At 43.5% G+C, this 20,372-nt stretch overlaps 1 protein-coding gene across 1 annotated transcript; it reads left to right on the top strand.

Annotated features, from left to right (window-relative positions):
* LOC108636740 (low-density lipoprotein receptor-related protein 11-like) lies at positions 5,389 to 14,651 on the top strand. Its single transcript, XM_018053342.1, is given in 3 exon segments — positions 5,389 to 6,225; positions 6,227 to 6,410; positions 14,310 to 14,651. Coding segments are annotated over 3 exon segments (756 nt in total). The 5' UTR covers positions 5,389 to 5,775; the 3' UTR covers positions 14,432 to 14,651.

The following is a 20,372-nucleotide window of genomic DNA, read 5'->3' as shown; positions in this document are numbered from 1 at the left end:
TATGTAGTAGCTAGCTTATATTTTAAAAGTAGCTCTCTGAGCTCCACATAAAGAAGACAAGGAAATTTTTTTTCTTTTTTTGGTTGCGCCTTGTGGTTTGTGGGATCTCAGATACCTAACCACGGTTTGAACCCAAGCCATGGCAGTGAAAGCCTGGGATCCTAACACTAGGTCAGCTGGAAACTCTGGAAATATATATATATATATTTTTTAGCTAAACTCAGATTTAAGAAATTAATAAATTATTTACTCAAAAAAAGAATAACTTGATGACAAATTCACTCAATAGTTTTGACTGTTGACGGAAGTAAGTAGCCTATCATTTGAAACCTTAGCAGCAAACATAGCATACATATAGGTTACACACATTTTGCTATTTGTTAAATATATAGGCATATAGATAAATATATTTACATCCTCAGTAAGCTGTAAGAGCACAAAACTAGAGAACAAATCTTTCCTATATTCAACTTATTTGACCTGAAAATAATATACTTTCCATCTTTCAACATATATTCTAATTTCTTACCTTGCCTTAGAAAGTAAATCTACACAGTTCAACCTGTATTATTTCCATGCTAAATACTAGTTGCATGCATTTATTAAACAGGAGCATCCTTATGAGGGGATTTATGAATTTGTTCTGGGACAGAAAATGAGAACCAGATAGTGATTTCATCACCTTAAACTGAATTCCTTAGCATCCCCTCATGATACTATGGCAAATCTTTAACCATAAAGTACATTCTGGGCCTTGTGTAGTTCAAAGTGCTAGGACAAAATCATAACATTCTCACTACCTTTGAAAATAAACAGAATTCTTATACTTACCTTAGATCTTGTTTGAACATCCCATTCAATTTATTGGAATTTTTTAAAATGCTGCATTGTAATACCGAATGAAGAAAACAAGTTAAATCTTATGAAAGCAATTATCAGTCTAATAGCATCAGTGAAAAACCAAAATGGTACTTTTAGTCAAGGTATGAAATATACATAAAATCTAGCTATTTTCCTATTATTCTTTGAGCACTTTCAAGTTGGAAAATACATTACAAAAAACTGAAAGATTCTGCTAAGTTTACTCATTGAGTACTTTTGACACTGAAAATAAGAGAAAGATTAATACCACAGTTTTAACCACCGGGACAGAAGAATCATTAAATGATAGGATGGAGGACTTCTCTGGTGGCGCAGTGGTTAAAATCCGCCTGCCAATGCAGGGGACAGGGGGTTTGATCCCTGGTCCAGGAAGATCCCACATGCAGTGGGGCAACTAAACCTGTATGCCACAACTACTGAAGCCCTGTCTCCTAGATCCCATGCTCTGCAACAAGATAAATCACCACAGTGAGAAGCCAGCACACAGCAGCTAGCCACTGCTTCTCACAACTAAAGAAAGCTGGCACGCAACAGTAACGATCCAGTGTAGCCATAAATAAATAAATAAATGAAATTTTTTTAAGGAATTTTTTTTTAATTTGGATTTTTTATTTTATTATTTAATTATTTTTAATTGGAAGCTAATTACTTTACAATATTGTGGTGTTTTTTTTGCCATATATTGACCTGAATCAGCCATGGGTATACATGTGTTCCCCATCCTGACCCTCCCCCCACCTCCCTCCCCATCCCATCCCTCAGGGTCATCCCAGTGTACCAGCCCTGAGCACCCTATCTCATGCATCAAACCTGGACTGGCGATCTATTTCACATATGATAATATACATGTTTCAATGCTACTCTGTCAAATCATCCCACCCTCACCTTCGCCCACAGAGTCCAAAAGTCTGTTCTTTAACTCTGTGTCTCTTTTGCTGCCTTCGCATATAGGGTCAGCATTACATCTTTCTAAATTCATGCTTGTACCTCCAAGACCTCTGCACCTCAGTAACGGCACCTGGGCACCCCAGGACCCAGCTGGACCCTAACAGTTTCTCCTGACCCACAGTCCATGGGCTCAGTTTCTGTGCATTGCGGGAAGTTAAGTTGCGGTAACTGCAGGCTTTGTACATGGAGGGAAGAAAACATCAGACATTGAGAGAAACAGGAATTCTGTGTTCAGAGGGGTGGAGATGCAGACCACCTGGCCTGGAAGGAAAGTAGCCTCTGGGGACCAACTGCCCTGGCTGAGGGTCTCCGCCCTTGGATCCCGGCCCTCTTTCTGGCCCTGGCGATGCTTCTGCCCTGCCCATAAGTGACATATCTCACATGCCAAAGCTCCCTGGTGCTTTCCCGCAGGCCACTGTGAAGTAGGCTTCTGTTGTTTGCAACTCAGAGACTCTGATTTTTTTTTTTTTTTCCTGGCTGTTCTGGGTCTTCACCGATGTGTGTGAGCTTTCTCTATGTGCAGTGAGTGGGGGCTACTCTCTGATTTGGGCTTCTCATGTTGGCGGCTTCTCTTGTTGCAGAGCACATTTCTACTGTGCTCAGGCTTCAGTAGTTGTGGCGAATGGCCTTAGCTGCTCTGTGGCAAGTGGGATCTTCCCAGACCAGGAACTGAACCCATGTCCCCTGCAATGGCAGGTGGATTCTTAACCATTGGACCGCCAGGGAAGTCCAATCCACAGAGATTTTACCATGACAAATCCCATCACTAAGTGATCGATATATACAAGTCTGTGCAGAGAATCCAAGGAGGAGGCCAAGGGAGGTGCCCAAGGAAGCTGCTGGGATGAGAAAGTTGTCAGGCAGCCCCTGCTTTCACTCTCTTCAGGGACTGCATGTCCCCCATGCTCTACAGGTGCCCCCTGAACCCTCTCAGCTGAGCAGCTTCTCTGCTCCATCACCCCACACAGGACTATGTGCACACACACAGCCCACTCGCCCAACTGGCCTCCCCAGCTTCACTTCCCTCACTGATTCCATTGTTCCTAGATTTTCTGTCCTTGGGAGACAGTGCTGATTGCTGGGCTCAGGCCAGGAATTCATTATGGTTCCATCAGCACTGGACGAGGTGGGTCACCTGGGAGCTGGGGCTCCAGGCAGGTGGACAGAGCAGACGCTGTGAAGGGGGTGAGGATGGGGATGACCTTAATAACATGACTGCTGGCCGGCAGGTTGTAGGGGATTCAGGCTTCAGCTAGTTGCACATCTTCTAATCTTGGGGAAGCTCCCTTATTTCTCTGGGACCTGGTTTTTTCCTGTAAACTTAAAAGGTAGAACAAGAAATAATAACAATTATTATTTATTGAGCATCTTCCATGTGCCAGGTGCCCTTGTAAAGATTTTACATGCACTAGTTTCACTTGTTTATTGCCTGTAAAGCATTTAAGACAGTCACTAGAATGACAACCTCATTCCAACTTTCAATAAACTGATGGATAATGTGCAACTCTCAATTTGCTGGACTTTTACCTTTAATGATCTTATAAAACAAAGAAACATCTCCATCTATTTCAGATCACATGTCCTGACATTTGTATCCTCACATAAAATTTCTTCTGTCCATTCATAAGGTTTTGATGTTTAGGCTTTCAAATCAAAGCTATCTTATTTCCAAAATAATGGAAATGAGTTTATTTATTTTACAAATTATAATTTATAAATATATTTATAACTGACTAAATAAATTACTTCCTTTATTCATAGTTCAGATCACTCAGTCATGTCCACTCTTTGCAACCCCAAGGACTGCAGCACGCCAGGCCTCCCTGTCCAGCAGCAACTCCCAGAGTCTACTCAGACTCATGTGCATTGAGTCTGGTGATGCCATCCAACCATCTCATCCTCTGTTGTCCCCTTTTCCTCCTGCCTTCAGTCTTGCCCAGCATTAGAATCTTTTCAAATGAGTCAGTTCTTTGATTCAGGTGGCCAAAGTATTGGAGTTTGCAGCTTCAGCATCAGTCCTTCCAATGACTATTCAGGACTTGATTTCCTTTGTTACAAGTCATAGCAAAAAATTCAATCAATACAAAGCCTTATAAAGTAAGAAAGTGAACACTGGCTTCACTCACTTCTCCTTTAGACTTACTTCACTCATCTCTTTTTGACTTATTTCACTCTGTCTGACAGACTCTAGGTCCATCCACATCTCAAAAATGATCCAGTTTTGTTCCTTTAAATGGCTAAACAATATTCCCTTATATATATGTACCACATCTTCAAATTCATCTGTCAATGGACACTTAGGTTGTTTCCACATACTGACATATAGCTGATTCACTTTGCTGTGTATCAGAAACTAACACAATATTGCAAAGCAATTATACTTCAAGAAAAAAAAAGATAAAACATAAAATAAAATCATGTCTTCTCCCTGCTACTAGAAAAAATAAAAATAATGATTTAAAAGAAGTCCTTTGTTTATCTTCCAAGGGTGTACTGAAGAGTGCACCTGGAGTCAAAAGGCAATAAATTATTAACTGACAAAAAGACTTTTTTAAATTAAAAAATAATAATAATAAGCCCAGCATGCTTGGAACCAGAATGCCCACCCAGAAGTGAAGGCCGGTGGGGGAGGCTCTAGGCCCCTCTGGGGCAGCACCTTCTTCCCACAGCTACCTTCAGTTCAGTTCAGTCACTCAGTCGTGCCTGATTCTTTGCGACCTCATGAACCGCAGCAGGCCAGGCCTCCCTGTCCATCACCAACTCCTGGAGTCCACCCAAACCCATGTCCATTGAGTCAGGTGATGCCATCCAGCCATCTCATCCTCTGTCGTCCCCTTTTCCTTCTGCCCCCAATCCCTCCCAGCATCAGAGTCTTTTCCAATGAGTCAGCTCTTCCTATCAGGTGGCCAAAGGATTGGAGTTTCAGCTTCAACATCAGTCCTTTCAATGGAACACCCAGACTGATCTCCTTTAGGGATGGACTGGTTGGATCTCCTTGAAGTCCAAGGGACTCTCAAGAGTCTTCTCCAACACCGCAGTTCAAAAGCATCAATTTTTCGGTGCTCAGCCTTTCTTTATAGTCCAACTCTCACATCCATACATGATCACTGGAAAAACCATAGCCTTGACTAGACGGACTTCTGTTGGCAACGTAATATCTTTGCTTTTGAATATGCTGTCTAGGTTGGTCATAACTTTCCTTCGAAGGAGTAAGCGTCTTTGAATTTCATGGCTGCAATCACCATCTGCAGTGATTTTGGAGTCCAGAAAGATAAAGTCAGCCATTGTTTCCACTGTTTCCCCATCTATTTCCCATGAAGTGATAGGACCGGATGCCATAATCTTAGTTTTCTGAATGTTGAGCTTTAAACCAACTTTTTCACACTCTTCTTTCACTTTCATCAAGAGGCGTTTTAGTTCTTCACTTTCTGCCATAAGGGTGGTGTCATCTGCATATCTGACAGCTACCTTCCCTGCCCACACACACACACAAAAAAAACAAACAAAAGCGAATATGGGCGGGCCCGAGCTTGCGGGGTGCGGGCCCGGAGGGGCGGTGCTGGGCGGGGCTTGACATGCCCCACTTCCCGCGGCCGCTGTTCACCTCCGGGTGCTGATCCGGTAGACGCACCCTCCTTCTCGCTGATCTGCCCCCGGCTCCTGGCAGAGAGTCGCCGTCTCGCCCGGGCTTCCAGGAAGGGACGAGGAGTGGTGCCAAGGCGGCGGGCCGGCTATGCCTCCAGCCGCTACGATTCTCGCCGGCGACCGCGCGCCTGCGGCCTCGGGGACGCAGCGGGGCCCCGGGGAGGCCGCGCTTTGAGGTCCCCGGGGCCTAGCGCCCGCCGCGATCGCGCCGTAGAACCCCGGGGCCGGCGCTCTCCCGTCTTCCGTCTCCCTCGCACTCTGACGGCCAGCGTCGCCTCACTTCCTCCGCCGCCGCCCGCCATGGCCTCCGCCGCCCGGGAGGGCGCGGGCTCGGGGCGCAGGCGCCCGCCGCCGCGTTGGGCACTGCCCGGCCTGTTGCTGCTGTGCTTGTGGCTGCCCGGTGGTCGCGCGGCCGGCTCGCCCTCCGCGCCGCTGTCCGAGCTGCATGCGCAGCTCTCGGGGGTGGAGCAGCTGCTGGAGGAGTTCCCCCGACAGCTGCAGCAGGAAAGGCCGCAGGAGGAGCTGGAACTCGAGCTGCGCGCGGGCGGCGACCCCCAGGAAGGCTGCCCGGGCCCCGGGGGCGGCGGCTACAGGGCCAGGCCCGACGCCATCATCCGCACCAAGGACTCGATCGCGGCCGGCGCCAGCTTCTTGAGCGCGCCGGCGGCCGTGAGGGACTGGCGGCAGTGCCTGCAGGCTTGCTGCCTCGAGCCACACTGCTCCGTGGCCGTGGTGGAGCTGCCCCGGCGGCCCCGCGGCCCCAGCCGCCGCGCTCGGCTGCTACCTCTTCAACTGCACCTGGCGCGGCCGCAGCGTCTGCAAGTTTGCGCTGCATCGAGGTTACAGCAGCTACAGCCTCAGCCGCGCCCCAGAGGGCGAGCAGGAAGGCCTGCAAGCCGGTGCCCCGGCCCTTGCCCGGGCCTCGCCTCGCCTGGGTAAGCACGCCACCCGACGCCCCGGCCTGGTCGAGGATCCGAAAGGATTCACAGAAATTCGATTTAATGGAAGAGAAAAGTTCAGGGGGGAAAGTCTATTTTAGTCTCAGATTCTTACAAGATATGGTCTGTGTCAAGTAATTACAAGAGCAAAATCTGATTAGATGCCAGATTGCTCATAGCACACCCTTATTTCTTAGGTTGGCTCTCAGGATCCATGATTCCACCTAAAGTTGCTTTCATCAGACAAAATTCGGAAGGGAATAGGTAAGGTTATTTTGAAGTGGGTCTAACTATTTCCTATGAACTATGGTTCTCTTTTTTAAGGAGTGGGGAGAAAAGGAACTCGATTAATTGAAAATGAAGTTTAAAGCACCTCTGTTTTGAAGAGGAGCTAAAAAGGATGCTTTTCGTTTGATGGTTTTTATTCTGGGGATGATCAGAATGAGAATTAAGACCCAAACAGGAGGCAAAAAAGAAAAAAAAGTGGCAGTTGGAGATAAGATCTCAGGAACTAAAACCTTGATTGGGCCTGCTTGTGATCAGCTGAGTGTGTTTGATTGCACTCTGTTGCTGTTTGGTTTATGATGACGCAAGAGTGAAACCATAACAAGACTAGAGGGGCGTAGCCTCAGCCACTTTGGAAATCTGGAGTCTCCATGACCTTTAGGTCCAAAGAGAATGGTCTGGAAATCTGTGTCCACAATGGCCCATCTCCCTTCCCACCTCCAGTGGAATAAACATCCAAGGTCACCCGAGATTTCTAGGCCTTGAGACACACACTGCAAAGGACCCCAAAGTTTTCTCCCTGAAGTGGAGGCAGGAGGCACTTTCACATGCACCCCTCAGCTTACCCATGGCTGTTAGACACACATCTTTCCTCTGCCCAAGCAGGGACTCAAAAATAAATCCCAGCACCAATGAAACAAAATCCCTTTCCCTTCTCACTGCACAACTGGAGGAAACCAGCATTGCCAAATGGAGCTTTCTTATAAGCCAGTGGAAACAGAAAGGAAAGTGGAAACAAGGAAAGAATATATCCACCATGGGGGGTCGGGGGGAGGGACTTTAGTTTATTGTAGAAGTTTCTGGATCATTTTTTCTTTTACTCCCTTTTTTGACCTTCCTTTCTCTGGGCGGGGCGTGGGGGGGAGTTTGTCTAGTAATTCACTTTGGAGATGCTCAAGGGTACACCCAGATGACCACTGGGCTTGGTCCTTATTCACGAAAAGAGCCACCCTGCTCACAAGTTCTTTGGATCCCAGGAATATGGACGCATGGAAGGGTGCTGCTTGGCCCAAATGCCCTCATTCTGTCTGCAGAGAGGGCAACGGTCACTCTACCCGAGTGTCTTGTGTTTTTCCTACCTAGATCCTTAACCTCCTGAAGTTCCCTGTGCTTCTGAGACTAAGTGGTTCCTTCATGAATGTTTTTTGTTTTTCTGAAGCTGTGAGCACAAGTAGTATAAGGCTAAAGGAGCATAAAAATGGTTTAGAATTTTACAGAAAATGTTTTAGGGTCCATTTGAGGTGAATACAAGGACCATGAAAAAAGGGCAGGGGGCCAGGTGGAATTGCACAGTACACATTTTTAGCAGACCCCATCAGCCCTGTTCTTTGTGGACATTTATTGAGTTTGATAAGTGGTACTGCTATAAGCTCCTTAGACACGTGAACTCACTCTGTCCTCACAAATCTGTCCTGTCCAAATCTAGGTTCTCTCATAATCCCCAGGGTACTGGAAGGCTTGGTGAGAGAAAGTAACCTGCCCAAAGGTCTCATAGCACCTGCTTTGTGGAGCTGTGCATTGTAAGTTGTGAGCTGTGCTGTGTGAGTTGTTAGCTATGTTATGTGAGTTTTGAACTGTGTTGTGTGAGTTGTGACCTGTGTTGTGTGAGTTGTGAGCTGTGTTGTGTGAGTTGTGACCTGTGTTTTGTGGAGCTGTGAGCTGTGTTATGTGAGCTGTGAGCTATGCTCTATGAGTCGTGAGCTGTGCTCTGTGAGTTGTGGAGCTGTATTCTGGGGCAACTTGAATGCTTTCTCCAACAGCATCAGGACACCTGGAAGCAGAGATGCCCTCAGTACAGTTTCCAGGGTGAGACTGACTAAGCAGCTACCTGGGATGATGGGAGGAGGTGGGAAGGAGTGGAGTATGCTGGAGAGAGAGGTGTGCTGAACTGACGCAATCTGCCTGCAGTCGTGTGCAAAGGGCAGGGCAAGGGGCTTGCGGTCCTGAGTCCTGAATTTGAGAGCCGGCTCTTCTCCATGAGGTTCCCTGCTCATCCTCTTAGGACTTGAGTGCTGGCCTTGCCTTCCAGCTGGGCTGTCATGAGGATCAAGGGTGGACATGCTTTGTGAATTAGAAAGGCGGTTCCCACGTACCTGATGTCACTATGGGACCTTGGCTGTATTGTGTGGCTGACTGGAGGACCTGGGGGGTCTATGTTTTCTGATGAAAGTGAGGAGCAGCAGGAAGGAGGGAGTGGAGCGGTTAGGACCTCAGAGGACCCGGAGAATACAGTCTCCAAGAGCTCAAGGGCCAGCACCCTTATGCTCTTTCCACTGGATATTCAGCCTGAAAACCAGGATCTCTAGGCAAACGCTGGGTAATCTGAGAAGTTTGCATCTGTATTAGGGAAAGTCAGTGTTGGACAGCACTCTGCCATCCCCTCTGTAAACCCATGCATAGCCACCCCAGGCCTCTCTCTCATCTACTCCAAGAGCAAAGGAAAGAACTGACCTGGGAAGGTTCAAAGCTCATCCCTCCGTGAGTGCCTGACCTATTGCATGCTTCTCACATTTTCAACCTCTCCCTTTTGTGTTACAACTAAATATTACAAAAGAGTTGCAAATAATCATGTAATACTATTGAGATAACCAGTGGGAATACACTGAGGCCTGCAAATCTGATCACACAGAAATTCCAAATGGGTTAAAGAATTAAATAATTTTTTAAAAAATTAGGCCATAGGTTACTCCATACATAGAAGATTTGAAGAAAATAAATTCACTATTACACATCTGGGGGGAAGATAACTTTCTCATCAATTAAAGAGATCACAAAGAGAAAGGATGTAGTATACACATGTTTTGAAAAACTTCATTATGTCAAGAAACAAAAGAAATTGCAAATAGAAGTCTGGGAAGATATGAGACCAGTGTATTTATTATATTAATAGTAAGCTTATGTGAATCAGGGGCTTCTCTGGTAGCTCAGCTGATAAAGAATCCATCTGCAATGCAGGAGATCTGGTTATGTGAATTAGTAGGAAAAACAAAAAGAAGTAGGCAAAGGATATGAACAGTTTCCAGAAAAGGATGTTTAATTGATAACCATGGGAAAATGTTCAACCTTAGAAGTAATCAGAGAAATGCAAATAATACCAGCTACTGTTCCCAGGTGGCACTAGTGGTAAAGAACCCGCCTGCCATTGCAGGAGACCTTAGAGACTCTTCCAGTCCCTGGGTCAGGAGGATCCCCTGGCGGGGGGCATGGCAACCCACTGCAGGATTCTTGCCTGGAGGATCCCACGGACAGAGGAGCCTGGCAGAGTACAAGTCCAGAGGGTCACAAAGAGTCGGACACAACTAAAGCGACTTAGCACACACACATGCGCTGTTATTACACTGGCAATAATACGTTTACTGAAGAGTTACAGTGGTGTGCATGTGGAGAACTTCTAATCATACATGGTCACTGAAAGTGTACATTGAAATGTCTCTTTTGGAAATCAATCAAGAAAGATATCAGAGAACCTTAAAATATTCATTCTCCTGAGATATGTTTTAAGGAAAATGATCCATGCTAAAGAAAAGTATGAGCAAAAAAATTATTGTGGCATTATGTATGATGATGAAGAAAATTGGTAGCAAAGTAATGTCCAGTGGTAGAGGCTAGGGACTTAAAGTGACAACTGTGAAGTTTATGCAGTGACGCAAGCAATGGTAGGATGTATGAATAAACATCAATAAGTAAGAATACATCAATAGGTTAGGTTAAATTCAGGATGTAACTTTATATTTACTGTAACTAGAATACATGTGAGTGCTCCCAAAATATAGTGGGTTACGTGGAGCCTTTCAGTTAGGCAGATCTGAGCTGACATCTCAACTGACAAATTTATCACTTGTGTGGTCTTAGGCAACTAAGTTCGCCAATCTGACCTAGTTTCCTCAGAGACTTGTGAAAACTGGGTGAATTTATGGCTCAAAAATGCTTCATGTGATGCCTGGTACAAAGAAATCACCCAATTAACAGTAGTTGTTACTTATTATTGGGTTTCCCTGGTGACTCAGTGGTAAAGAATCTGCCTGCAATGCAGAAGACCCGGGTTCAATCCCTAGGTGGGGAAGGTACTCTGGAGAATGGAATGGCTGCCCACTCCAGTATTCCTGCCTGGGAAATCCCATGGAAAGAGGAGCCCAGCGGGCTATGGTCCACAGGGTGGTAAAGAGTTGGACGCGACCGACCAGCTAAACACCAGCATCACCAACATTAATTGCTATTATTGGCAGCTCCGATGGGGAAAGACCAACAATACACACCAAAAATGAAGACAATCATATTCCGGTTGTAAATAACTTTTTCCTGACATGTTGCAATTAAGAAAAATGCACAATGAAGAAAAAAGGTCACAAAAGCAAACAAACAGAAAAATCAAGATGGACTTTGACCTTTAATATCTAAGCCTCTTCTCTTAGTCTGGCTGGCCCCACTTCCATATCCTCAGCCTTGGCTATTGGTGCCCACGCAATAAGACCCAGATTCCTCTTTCTTGTCAATAAGGCATTGTTCAGAGCAACATACAGAAAATCAGAGTAGTTAATATACCTCTCTGCGTAAAGTGCCGCCTTGATATGCTCCATCAAGATGGATATGAGTTTTATTTCATCTCTGTGGATCATACCAAATATGCTTAATCTTCAAAAGAAATCAGTGTTTCCAGAGTACTTCACGTTGGCTTATTACATTTTTATAACAAAAACTCAAAGTGACATTTAAGCTTGTTCTTCATCAAGTCAAATTTTTTTTGAATGACGGCACACTCCTTTCCTCTTTTTGTTGTCATTTGTTTATTTTTAAGTCCTGTTTCTGGCTTAAGTCGCCTAAGCCAAATCTCTCTGGGTTGTTTTATTTTTAAGATTTTATTTACTTGTGTGTTTATTTACGGGCGTATCAGCTCCTCACTGCCGCTTGTGGGCTTTCTCTGGTTTCAGTGCGCAGGCCTCTCATTGTGGCGGCTTCTCGTTGCAGAGCTTGGGCTCTCGGGCTGTAGGGCTCAGTAGTTGTGGTGTGTGAGCTTAGATGCCCCACTGCTTGTGGGATCTTAGTTTCCAGACTAGGGATCGAACCTGTGTCCCCTTCCATGGCAAGCGGATTTTTTAACCACTGGACCACCAGGGAAGTCCCAGCTCTGACTTATTTTTAAATACATTATACAGTGTAATTTGCCTGGACTTAAACTGAGGAGGAAATACAGTTCTATTATTTCTGATACAAGGACCAATTTAGAGGATATGAAGATTTTACTGTGTTCATAAACCATATCTTTAAGCTTCCCTAAAGAAAAGTAAATGACTACAGTGATTTTTTTTTTCTTCCAGGAGGGCCAGGATTAGGTTTATAATATGTGCAGTATTTCCGAGCTTATCTGATTTTTCCATCTTAAATATTTTTGGTTAAATCTTTGAGGGCCTAGGACTTCCCTGGCAGTCTGGGGGTTAGGATTCTGCTCTTCTTCCACTTCCACAATGGGTGAGTGTTCAATCCCGGTTGGGGAACTAAGATCCCACAAGCTTTGCAGCAAGGCACAAAAGATTCCAGAATTGTAATGTAGTAAACCATTGTGTGGAAAGTGATGAACCTTCCAGAAGCAAAGGAAAGTTCTCTATAGAACTAAAAGAGGGCCTATTAGTAAAGCAGTTGTCATCTCTCTGCTTCCCTGGGAGAAGCAGAATAAAGTCATCAGGCACTGGCTCTTTGCTCAAGGGGTAAAAAACAGATCAATTGTCTTCTAAGGCAGGGGTTGCTTATGTGGCATAATTTGATTACTAGTCCTCATTGTTTTAAATGACTGTAAAAATGGGACTCATTTTCTCAATAGGAATATGTACCCTTCGGCAACAGCAAGTGTGCTGATTCCTTGTGTTAGTCGCTGAGTCGTGTTCAGCTCTTTGTGATCCCATGGATTGCCGCATGCTGTCCATGCGTGCGATGGTGGGATGTCCTCCACTATCTCCTGAAGTTTGCTCAAACTAATGTCCATTGATCAGTGTTACTATCTAACCATCTCATCCTCTGCTGTCCCCTTCTCCTCCTGCCCTCAACCTTTCCTAGCATCAGGGTCTTTGTCAGTGAGTCAGCTCTTTGCATCAGGTGGCCAAAGTATTGGAGCTTCAGCTTCTGCATCAGTCCTTCCAATGAACATTCAAGGTTGATTTCCTTTCGGGTTTACTGGTTTGATCTCCTTGCAGTCTGAGAAAATAATAGGATTACTGCTAGCTTCAAATGTCAGGCTGTTGAAGAAACCAGTGCTCGAGAAACCAAGCACCACACTTGGAGAGCTGGAGAAGTCAGGTTTATTACACCAGCGGGCCCAGAGGAGTTAACACTCTAAGCGCTGAGCCCCGAACAAAGGGATTACAGAGTTTTTATAGACAGACTGTAGTGGGCAACACTAGCTATTAATAGGCTGGTTTAAACTAAGGGATTTCTCATGTGGGGGAACAGTGGTCAAGATGGGGAGGGGGATGCCTGACCTGGACAGGCATGGTTAAGCAGGTTTGCAGGGGTGAGTGATTGCAAAGAGCAGAACAAGGGTGAGCGAGATAAGCTCCAGTTCCTAGTATTGCAAGTCCCCATTTTCTGGGACTATGTGACCTACGTGATCTAGACTTTGCAAGGGGCAAGCTGAGTTACAGAGGCAGGAGAAGGAGGTTATGTAAAACTTTAACTTTTCCTCTTCAAGGCAGTGGGTATCTGGATTGGCCCTTAGAAGTTTGCTTGGAGGGCAACTTCAGCTGTGCAGAAAGAGAGCACTGTCTTAGCAACATCATTCAAAATAAGTTAAGGAAGTCCAGCCCCAAATTCAGATCAAGTTTTGGTGCTAGAGGAGGAAGGAGATAGTGGAATAGTGGATGCCAAGAAGGATGTATTACAAAAGCCTGCAGAGTTGTTTCTTCCCAGCTAAATTACTAAGTTTTGGGGACTTCCCTGGTGGCCCAGTGGTTAGGACTTCACCTTCCAGTGCTTGGGAGGTGGGGGGGCGGTGTGCAGGTTTGGTCCTTGGTGGGGGTTCCAAGTCCCACATACCTCATGGCTAAAAAACCAAAACATGAAACGGAAGAAATACTGTAATAAATTCAATGAAGACTTTAACAATGGTCCACATCAAAAAAGAAATTACTAAGCTTCATCAAAATATATGTGCATTTGCATAAGTTCTAATAAGATGCTTAAATCAAGTAAAATATCCACAATTCTGCTCTTAATGTGTTCTGTATCTGATGGCTTCTATCAACCATCCCTGGAGCAGCTGTCCATCATGTTTAATATTTAGTGGACACAGTGAGAATTACCATGAAGGAGAAAAGTTAAATATCAATACATACTTGTTTGCTATTAATATTTTAGGATATCTCAAATTCTGTGTCAGCTTCCCTTATAAAAACTAGTAAGAAGCTATGAACCTCTTCTGTTTTCCTAGATTAAAATTGGATTCCAAGTGAATTTTATGTGAATCCAAGAACTTGCCTTAACTTTCCAGATTTAATTTATTGCAAAGAAAATAAGAAAATAACTTTCACTTGCTATACATCCTCTTGGCAAAAATACCTCTCATAATAAATGAGAAAAAATAGGGAATCATTTCTCCTATGAATTATTTCTTTTCTTTCACAGAAAAGGACGAGCCTCCACTCAGCAAGGCTGGACAGGATGTGGTTTTGCATCTGCCCACAGATGGCATGATTCTGGATGGCCGAGAAAGCACAGATGACCACGCCATCGTCCAGTATGAGTGAACACTGCTGCAAGGTGACCCGACAGTGGACATGAAGGTAATTCATGTTGTAATTGTAAAGAAAACTAATGTTTCAGCAAAGTGATCTTTCTGCTTATGTTCCCCGAATGTCTGTAAATTGGCAGAAGTGTAAAATGGAGAAAGCATAAAAATGATTGTTGAAAAGGTGTCTTATTATATGTATTTACCTTTCTTCTGAGTAAACAGTGATCCTGACCATGCGTTTTGTTCTTATTTTATTTTTTTGGCCACACCGTTCAGCTTGTGGGATCTTAGCTTCCCAACCAGGGGTAGAACCCAGGCCCTTGGCAGTGAGTGCATGGAGTCCTCAGCCCTGGACCACCAGGGAAGACCCTGGCCATGTGTTGTAAAGCTTACCTTCATTCTTGCTTTTTTGTCGACTTCTCCAGAGCACATAAAAGCTTCAAGGGGGAAGACTTATGCTTTGTTTTGTTGACTCAGATTTTAAAATGTCTTTAAAACATTTAAGAAATGTTAAAAGCATTATATATTTTCCTTTCTTCTTTGTTTCAGTTCAGAGCCCAAGTAGAAAATATGAAAAATACCAAAGAGCATAGAGAGGAAAATAACAAAATGAACTTACTGTTCGCATGATCCAGAAAGCAAGCTTCTCACGTAGCATTAGGCCTGCCTGAGTTAGCTGAGTTAATTAACTGAGGGGAGTTTGACATCAAGGCCTCCTATCAAGTGCTCCTCACTGATTTTCATAAGGCTTACCTGAGCTGGAATTGCAGCTGATGGGAATGAGCCTCTTGTCCAGTGCCTACCTACACTCAATTAAGATGCAACTGACATGCAACATTATATCAGTTTCAGATGTAGGACATCATGACTTGATATACCTGTATACTGTGAAATGATCATCACAGTAAGTCTAGTTAACATCTGTCACCACACAAAGTTACAATTTTTTTTTCTTGTGGTAACAACTGTTATGATTTACTCTCTTTAGTTCAGTTGAGTTCAGTCGCTCAGTCATGTCTAACTCTTTGCGACCCCATGAATTGCAGCACACCAGGCTTCCCTGTCCATCACCAACTCCCAGAGTTCACTCAAACTCATGTCCATTGAGTCGGTGATGCCATCCAGCCATCTCATCCTCGGTCGTCCCCTTCTCCTCCTGCCCCCAATCCCTCCCAGCATCAGAGTCTTTGCCAATGAGTCAACTCTTCGCATGAGGTGGCCAAAGTACTGGAATTTCAGTTTTAGCATCATTCCTTCCAAAGAACACCCAAGGCTGATCTCCTTTAGGATGGACTGGTTGGATCTCCTTGCAGTCCAAGGGACTCTCAAGAGTCTTCTCCAACACCACAGTTCAATAGCATCAATTCTTCAGTGCTCAGCTTTCTTCACAGTCCAACTCTCACATCCATACATGACTACTGGAAAAACCATAGCCTTGACTAGACAGACCTTTGTTAGCAACTTTCAAATAAGAGACAGTGTTATTGACTAAAATCACCATGCTGTACATTACATCCCATGGCTTATTTATTTTATAACTGGAAATCTGTACCTTTTGATTCCTTTCACCTAGCCCTGCCCCCTGCCTCTGGCAACCACCAGTCTGTTCACTGTATCTCTGAGCTTGGTTTGGGGTTTTTTGATCATTTGTTTGTTTTAGATTCCATGTAAGTGTGAGATCATACAGTATTTAATTTTTCTGTCTGGTTTGTTTCACTTACCATAATGACTTCAAGGACCATCCATGTTGTTGCAAATGGCAAGACTTCCTTCTTTTTGTACACCATATTTTCATTTTGCTCTTAACAGTTGATGGACGTTTAGGCTGTTTCCATATCTTGGCTATAGTAATAACACAGCAGTGAACATGGGGTGCATATATCTTTTTAAAATTTTATTTATTTTCTTTTTGGCTGCTCTGGGTCTTCCTTGCTGTGCGCGAGCTTTCTTTAGTTGTGGTGAGCAGGGGCTACTCTCTAGTTTCAGCGCAAGGGTGCTCACTGCAGGGGCTTCTCTTGTTGTGGAGCACAAGCTCTAGAGTACTCGGCTCGGCTTCAGTAGTTGCGGTGTGGGCTCAGTTTTTGGCCACATGGCACATGGAATCTTCCTGAACCGAGGACTGAACCCGTGTCCCCTGCATAGCAGGCAGATTCTTAACCACTGGACCACCAGGGAAGTCCTATATGTCTTTTCAAGTTAGTGTTTTTCTTTCCTTCAGATAAATACCCAGATGTTGAATTGCTGTATCAACAGAGTCTTCAGTCCTTAGGAAAGTGGCTTTTTATTAACCCTGCTGGGCCTCTTTGTAGATAAGAGTATTTCCTGGCTTAGGCAGATAAACTTCATCCACATCACTCCAGTCAGAGAAGGTGGAGAAAAATCTGGGTTGGTTTGCCAGGGCTACCATAGCAGAGTATCACAGGCTGGACGGCTTAAACAATGCATTTCTCAAGTCCTGGAGGCTGGGAGTCCAAGGTCAGGGTGTCAGCAGGTCTGCCATCTTCTAGGGCCTCTCTCCTTGGCTTGCAGGTGGCTGTCTTCTCCTTCCTACATCTTCACAGGCTCTTCCCACTGTGAGGAAATACTGATTTCTCTTCTCTTGGGATGAAAACAAGAACAGTAATCAGCTAGTCCCTCAAGACTGATTTAAGCACATTAATTTATCCAAAGACTATACAGTCTTAGAACTGGACCAGACCTTCGACCAGCATCTTACCTAGTCTCCTATCCATACAAGAGACTCTGCTTTCACCTCCCTTCTAGTGGTCATGCAACCTGCCTGATATTTCCAGAGATGAAAGCTCTCTAGTTCGCATCATGTCCTGTGACATCTGGAATCAGCTGTCATAACTGGGCCAATAGGATGTGCCTCCCTGTTACTTCTATGCATCTATGTTGGGTCTTCCTTTTGAAAAAGCACTGAACACATCTTTTTATTCTATACAGCAGCAATTAAAGTTTGTTTTGTTTTCTTTTTAATGAATGTCACCACTGAAAATGGTGTTCTCAGAAGTCAACACTCCCAGTTCTTACGATGTTCCTCATATGAATTGCCTCTTAAACTGTCCACCATTCAGCCTGTTTTTTAGATTTTCTCAGGTTTGTCCATGCCCTTCTTAAAATCTGAACCCCCTAGTTGAAACCAATACTTAAACTGTGGTTCTTCCTGACAGACTATTACCTCCTGTGGTCCAGACATTGTCTCACTTCTACTAATGAAGATTCTTTTACATAAACCATTTTAATATCTGCTTCTCACTATAGGTTCATGTTGACCCTTCCATCAGAAACTACAAATATGCATGCTGAGTCATGTCCAGCTCTTTGTGACACCACAGACTGTAACCCGCCAGGCTCCTCTGTCCATGGGGTTTTCTAAGCAAATGCTGGAGTAGGTTGCCATTTCCTCCTCCAGGGTAGGTTCATGTAGAGCTTTCCATTAGAAGAACACCCAAAGCCTGCATCATCTTTCCACACAAATTGCCATCTTGAGGTCTCCCGCATTCTGTGTTTGTGTAATTGATTTATTGAACCTGACTTCAAGGCCATATGTTTATCCCTTTTATACGTAAGTGTAGTTTTCAGCTACAACAGAAATAATTTTTGAACTTTGAGTATCACCATTATATTGGGCTTGGCAAAAAAGTTTGTTTATGTATGAACAGTCCCTTCACTGTTCACCTGAAACTGTCACATTGTTAACTGGCTATATATCCCAATAAAAAAGTTAGAGTTTAAAAAAATTTTTTTGTTTGTGTTTTTCTGTAAGATGTTAAACCTGATGAAAAACTCAAATGAACATTTTGCCAATATTTGCCATTATTATTCCTCTGTGCATCGTGTCAGCTGCAAAATTAATACATTTTTACTGAAATTTCTGAGAATTAAGATAAGATTGATCAATCTTAAGCCTTAAAGAGGGCTTCCCTGGTAGCTCAGACAGTAAAGAATCTGCCTTTAGTGCAGGAGACCCACATTCAATCCCTGGGTCAGGAAGATCCTCTGGAGAAGGGAAGGACAACCCATTCCCACTTTCTTGCCTGGAGAATTCCGTGGACAGACCATGGGGTCACAGAATCGTACACAACTGAGCAACTAACACTTTTGCTTTTACTTTCAAGATTGATCAGAAAAGGTGCATGATCAAGCCACTGATCAGACCTCTATGAGAGTTCCCTTGGTGTGGATGCTGACTGTTAACTGGCACTCATGGGTATGTTTGTTCAAGCAATTGCAAATCTGTCTCTATGATCACCTAGATTTTCATAGTTGATATGAAAAGCTATTCTGTAGATTATGAATTGTGTGTATGAATGCCAAGTAAAAATAATGCTTATGATTCAGCATTAAATTTACTAAAGGTATTTATAAAGAAGTAACAAAATTAGGCATTTAAGGCTGACTAAAGAGGAAAACGTGTGGGGCTTCCCTGGCAGTCCAGTGGTTAAGACTCTGCACTTCCACTGTAGGAGGTGGGGATTCCACCTCTGGTCAGAAGAACTAAGGAAAGAAAAAAGAGGAAATTGTGGACAATTCCCCAGCCAAGTTGTAACAGTGATAGCACATAGACCTAAAACTATAAAGCCACCATCTAGCAACAAAGCCTGTAAGAGAGGAGCTATTTGCTCTCAAACTGCAACTGTTTTACAGTGATTATTTATAATTATTTATAAATAATTATATATAAATATTATATATACAAATATATATGTATATATTATATAATTATATTATATATTTTATATATTATATTAATATATTAGAAACTTTATTTATATATAAATATATTTTATAATTATACACACTGTATTATATAATAATCATATATAATTATATAATACATATACTTATATATTTTTATATATACTATCATATATATAAATATATATTCGTGAGACATTCACGAATGCCCTCAAAGTTAACTCAACTCTAATTGGTCAGGCTTTCCACTGAGTGCCTATCCCAACCCCTTCTCATGCCCTCCCCTCCCCTCTGTTCACCATCTGCAGAATTCTCACCCCTTTTCTCATCTTCCATGGTACAATAGTCAGTCCTCACTTTGTTTTGCAATACTTTAAGACCAGTTTCTAAGACCTGTCCTTTCACATCCAAATCACCCATTCAGGTCTCCAAAAAACAAAAATAAATGAGGTTCTCCATCTTAAGAAGAATTATGCTGCCACCTTAATTATGATCAAATTAATAGCTAACCTTATTTTAGCATTCTCAGCACTTTAAATTGACTAAGCATAAGGAAAAGCTCATGTTCTTATGGAAAAGCTCACATGGTTTCCTCATTTATGAAGGAAATGAGTAAGAGAGATGACTGGCCATGACCAAGAGGATCTGTTTGTTTTGCTTTGTGCTTTGGCTGACCCTGCGGCTTTCAGGATCTTAGCTGCCTGACCAGGGATTAGACCCAGGCCACGGCAGTGAATGTGCCAAGCCCTAACCGCCAGACCACTAGGGAATTCCCAAGAGGTTTCTGAATTTAAAGTTACATATTTTCTGCTTTCTGACAGGATATTCTACATCCATTTAACTGAATATTCTTCTATAACACATTCTTAAATGTAAGAAGACACTTTTTTTAGATAGTCCATTATATGTTGCTGAGTTTCATGATTATTTAATGTAATATGTTAAATCTGAAGTCAGAATGTAAAATATGACACAGAGTATGACAATGTTCAAGGACATTTGAAATTCATAAATCTGTAGATTGATTTCCATTCATCAGATGTGGAAAATTGAGCTAAACTGTCTTAAATACCATGTGTGAAAGTGTTAGTCGCTCAGTCATGTCTGACTCTTTGTGACTCCATGGACTATAGTCCGCCAGGCTCCTCTGTCCATGGGGATTCTTCAGGAAGAATACTGGAGTGGGTTGCCTTTCTCTTCTCCAGGGAATCTTCCCCACCCGCGTCTCCTGCATTGGAGGTGGAGCCATATGTAAC

This window comes from Capra hircus, chromosome 9, assembly GCF_001704415.2.
Source record: "Capra hircus breed San Clemente chromosome 9, ASM170441v1, whole genome shotgun sequence".
Taxonomy (NCBI): domain Eukaryota; kingdom Metazoa; phylum Chordata; class Mammalia; order Artiodactyla; family Bovidae; genus Capra; species Capra hircus.
Note: the sequence above shows the minus strand (reverse complement) of the source record. Positions and strands in the feature narration are given on the sequence as shown.